The following is a 4,867-nucleotide window of genomic DNA, read 5'->3' on the forward strand; positions in this document are numbered from 1 at the left end:
TAAATCAGAGATACTAAAAATATTCTCAAGTTTTAAGAATGGTGTGGAATAAGTTTAAACAACAACATTCTACATGAATGGAAACCCCTGATTTAATTCCATGATTTTATCATGCCAGAATCATGGTTGGTTTTAATTTTCTTAAACAGATATTGGTATCATACACATTGGCTTATTAATAATTAAGGCATTCTGCATACACAGTATCTCAGTGTGAACAAAAAACTTTTAGTATTGATTATCTGCTATGATGGTTTAAACTTTCAAAGTCTTTTCAACATAAGAAAATAGTAGCTGCACACATTTAAGTGTTTTCTTATAAAACACAATCTTAAAAAAAGTAATGATGATTGGTCTTTATAATTCCTAGTAATAAGTCCTGTCTTATTTTTCACATAGTATAAATTATATTCTTATGCAGGATTGCATTAAGACCCAGTAGTTCTTAAACAATGTTACCAAACAACCATATAAATCCCAAATTGCAGCAAAGGTGAACAATCTTCATAGTGCACTTTCACCTCACTGAAGTTGAAGCTGCTCCTTTTGGATATTTTTCCACTTCAATGTGAAGTAGATCCTTAGCGCTTCATTAGTGGTTTCATTATGTGGCTTTTTAAAGGAAAAAATGGTTTTGATTTCTTCCACAGTTCACAGTTCTCAGTTGAGACATTTTTGGGGAAATCATATAGTCCAAGGGTGTTTTGAATAACCAAATGCTATTTAGTAGATGAAGTCTCTCAATGCAACTGTAATAAATAAGCATCTACATCCTTAGAGAATAAAACAAAAACATTTCATTAGCCAGTACTGTAAATACAACACATACACATACCCCATTTTCTTCTCCCTTTTGGTCACTAGCTTTGCCTGTTTCCCTTTGTGACCTTTTGAGGGCAAAAGATTTGTCTTACTCAACATTTTATCTGCACTTCTGTAGCACACAGCATGTGCTCAATAAGTGTTTGCAAAGTGCTTAGTGAATGTTTTAGTCTCTGTGATCAAACAACTCTGCTTTTATAGCTAAGCAAGATCATTACATCCATCATTCACAGCAACTCCTTCAGTGCTATATAAACTCTAGACCAGCTTGAGGATAGCCGTTCTGATTTCCACCCTCAAAAAATTGCATTGAGGGTTTAATATTGTAAAAGAGGTTTTATCATAGCTTAAGGAACTTCACAGATATTTTAATCACTCAATATTGTTTGCAGTAATAAATACAGTATCTTAAGGTTATGTTCACAATAAAGCTTCTCCCTTTATAAAAAATTACAATTGAAAGCAAATTTCTAAGGAAACAATTTTTCAGTTCTACTACTAAGAAGACAAGGCACTTCCAGAAAAAGGTGATATATCACGTATTCTATTTTCTATCAACTTTTACTTCATTTTCCCTCCTATTATCAAAAGAACAATTAAAATTATAACAATAAAAAAACTTCAGGAAATTGATTTCCGTTCATAACATTTTCATCATTAAGAATTCTACACAGGGCTTCCCTGGTGGCGCAGTGGTTGAGAGTCCACCTGCTGATGCAGGGGACATGGGTTTGTTCCCCGGTCCGGGAGGATCCCACATGCCACGGAGCGGCTGGGCCCGTGGGCCATGGCCGCTGGGCCTGCACGTCCGGAGCCTGTGCTCCGCAACAGGAGAGGCCACAACAGTGAGAGGCCCGTGTACCGCAAAAAAAAAAAAAAAAAAAAAAAAAGAATTCTACACAGTAAAATTATACACAGTGGTAACACACTTGCTTGATACATCATTATGCTTCCCTCTCATGAAGGTTATTTCAAGAAGAATTTTATAAGTCCAAGACATAAATCCTCTTATTGACATCATTATGCTTCCTTTCATGAAGGTATTCCAAGAAGAATTTTATAAGTAAGTCCAAGACATAAATATAAATATTGTATTTTTTTAAACCAAAGAAAGTTTTTATATTTCTGGCTAATACCCATTTATAATGAGAGCAGTATGCCCAATACAAGGGTGGAAATATTTCTTAACAGTGATTTTTTTCCTGCAGTTTTATTTTAACTACCAAAACTATTTTGGAGTTTAAATATTAAAATCCAAAATAAAAATGTACCTTTTCCTTTGAGACAAGCAAATCAATAAATAACGATGTCAAATTCATACTGTGATATGAGCAATTTAACTTTCCCAAAAAAGCATGACATTAGCAAAAGCCAAGTAAAAATAACCCCAAACTGATTATGTTCCTCACCCCTTGCTTCCTGAGTAGCACTGTCTTTTCAGCTGCCTTTTTAACCTGGGTTCTTAACCTTTTTTCAAATATTTTCCTCTAATTGGAGTTAGGTCATTAAATACCTACTACCATATTATTTCTGTGGCTGTATCTGAAACACATTCAATGACTAATTCCTGTATTCCTTGCCAAAGTCATATTCATATCTAGAGGACCTTAAGCGTTTATAAATATGAAATTGACTTTAGATGTTATTAGAGTAGTACTGAATTGGACATTTGAAAGAGTTCGTTTATGAATGTATAATACTATTACATAATGTCTAATTTTTAATTAAGCTTAAATATAGATTACCTTGGCTATATTACCAGTATATCCTGGAACCAAAGTAAGATGGTTTTCCTGTTCCCACAATCCACTTAATTGTTGTTTTAAAATCTGAATATTTCTAGGAGAAAAAAAGAAGAAAAAATGCAAATATAGTAAGATATGGACTTTGGTAGTATATACACTTAATGAAAACAGCTTTATAATTTATTTTTCAGGATACAAATTATACCATTTGAAGTCAAGCAAATCTTTAAACTAGTAAATGTCAATCATGGAAATTAAAGGTTACTTAGTTGTTAAAGAAAGTAAGAAAACAACAGGCATTTGGAACATTCAGACAATCGAGTATGAAGTGGGAAAGTGGGAAAATTCTGAGAGCCTAGAAAGCCAATTATGGATTTAAAAGAAACTGTTGGGAGATTTTTTTTTTTGTAATTTCATGATAATCTGGCTCATTTGGTAGAATACCCACACATTTTCACATCAAGGCAATACTCAAATTAAGATTATAATACAGTTTTTACAAGTGTAATCATCCACACTGGAGGACCCCACAGGATGACTCCATTCCTGTGCCTCAATCTTATTCCACTAAAAGCCATCTCTTTTTCTCTCTCTCACTCCTTTCTAATGGATATAAGGGTTAAACCACTGCTGTGTTTTTGCCTCCCCAAATGAAGGGTAGGATTCTGCCAGAACAATATATACAGGGCTCTGGACTTCAACTTTTCACATATGAACAATATCCCAATTTAATATTTCTCTGAAAATGAAGAGAATAAGTGTTATATACTGATAATCATGAAATAAAATTCTCACCTAGCTTAATCAAGCTGCTTTTCCTGAAAAAAAAACTTTATTAGTATGAGTTTAAAGGTATACTCACCCATCGTTTATAATTTCTGTTTTGGATGATAGTTCTGACCACCACCTTTTTATGACTGCTTGAAGCCAGTTTAAACCAACTATTATATATCTGAAATGACAGTTCATTACAAAATTCAAGTGTTTTCATCCAAGAAGCCTTTAGAAAAGATGACACTCTACCCCCCTCAAGAAACACATACACACTTATCTTTCCCTTTTAAAAAATTTCACTACTTTCACAAAACTATACTTTATGTAACATGTTTATAGACAGTTTTATAATTGCTCTCTAGTCATTCCATATTCTTTTCCTAATTGGACTATAAACTCCTGGAAAACAGAAACCATGTACGTCTCATGGAGCTCAGTCTACCACTATGCACTTATAAGGCACAAGATCAAGGATGTTGAAAGAGAAAAAAGAATTGAGATTCAGATTAGCACTTACTCTTCAAATTTGCTTTTAAGTAGTGACTTTACTAGAGGCAACAAGTCTACACAGCAGCCAAGTGAGATGTATTGTTTTTCCTCCTGTAAACTAAAGTAAATAAATACTAAGTTATAAAATTATGAACAGGTCATCATTTGTCCTTCTTTAAATGTACTTTTTTTCTGAAAAATATTCTTTATACCTATTGGTGAGCACGGGAAGGCAATCCACCACAACTCCAAGGTCTTCTATCCTGTGGGAACAAAATTGCTTAGATAGCTGATTTCCTTATTTATTTTCATATTATAACCTTCACACTGCTTTTGAAAAATTTACTCATTCAACGAATGTTCTGAGTGTCTATGATGAGTCAGTTGTTAGGGATACAGCCGTGAACAAAGAAAAAGGGCTTGTATTTCAATATGTGTGTGAGTGTGGGAGGAGGTAGAGAGGGCAGGGACAGACAATAAACAAGTGAAATATATAAAGCATGTTGATGGTGGTAAGGGCTATGGAGAAAAATAAAATGGGAAAGAAGGATAGGGAGTGAAGAAATACGTATTTTTAAATAAGGTAGTCAAGGAAGGCCTCACCAAGGTAACATTTGAGGAGACTTAAATACAGTGAGGAAGGTAATGGTTAAAATTTTCACTCAAAGGGGATTTTTAAAAGGTTGGTTTTCCCATAATGGTATCTCTTAGTTTTACAGATAAGAATTTTAATCAGAGAAGGTAACAGCTTTGTTCAATCTGATAAAACAGATGGTTTTCTGTATTTTGGTTACTCTTAGACTGAAGATAAATGTAATTTAAACCCTACTGCTACTACTGAAGCTAAACATAGGAAGTTCAAAATTTTAGCCAGTATAACATAAAAAAGAAGAGGCACTTCTACATAATACATTGGAAATTACTTTTACTGAACAAAACCATAAAGGGTCACACTTACCTCACCAAATAAGCTACAAGTTCACTTATACTTCTCTTTCTCCAGAAAGTTAAAGCTACATTCAATCTCAAATTCCTGC

The 4,867-nt window shown here is 33.6% G+C and overlaps 1 protein-coding gene across 1 annotated transcript in view; it reads right to left on the reverse strand.

The window, feature by feature from the left end:
* Positions 1–740: 740 nt before the first annotated feature.
* KATNBL1 (katanin regulatory subunit B1 like 1) overlaps positions 741–4,867 on the reverse strand; it is a 52,449-nt gene continuing 48,322 nt past the window's right edge. The window contains exons 6-11 of the mRNA XM_007462523.1: positions 4,789–4,867; positions 4,043–4,093; positions 3,859–3,948; positions 3,430–3,519; positions 2,568–2,661; positions 741–773 (exon numbers count right to left, since the gene is read on the reverse strand). Of these exons, the coding sequence (XP_007462585.1) occupies positions 741–773; positions 2,568–2,661; positions 3,430–3,519; positions 3,859–3,948; positions 4,043–4,093; positions 4,789–4,867 (437 nt within the window). The remainder of the gene's footprint in view (positions 774–2,567; positions 2,662–3,429; positions 3,520–3,858; positions 3,949–4,042; positions 4,094–4,788) is intronic.

This window comes from Lipotes vexillifer, unplaced genomic scaffold (genome assembly GCF_000442215.2).
Source record: "Lipotes vexillifer unplaced genomic scaffold, Lipotes_vexillifer_v1.1 scaffold164, whole genome shotgun sequence".
In the NCBI taxonomy this organism is placed as follows: Eukaryota; Metazoa; Chordata; class Mammalia; order Artiodactyla; family Lipotidae; genus Lipotes; species Lipotes vexillifer.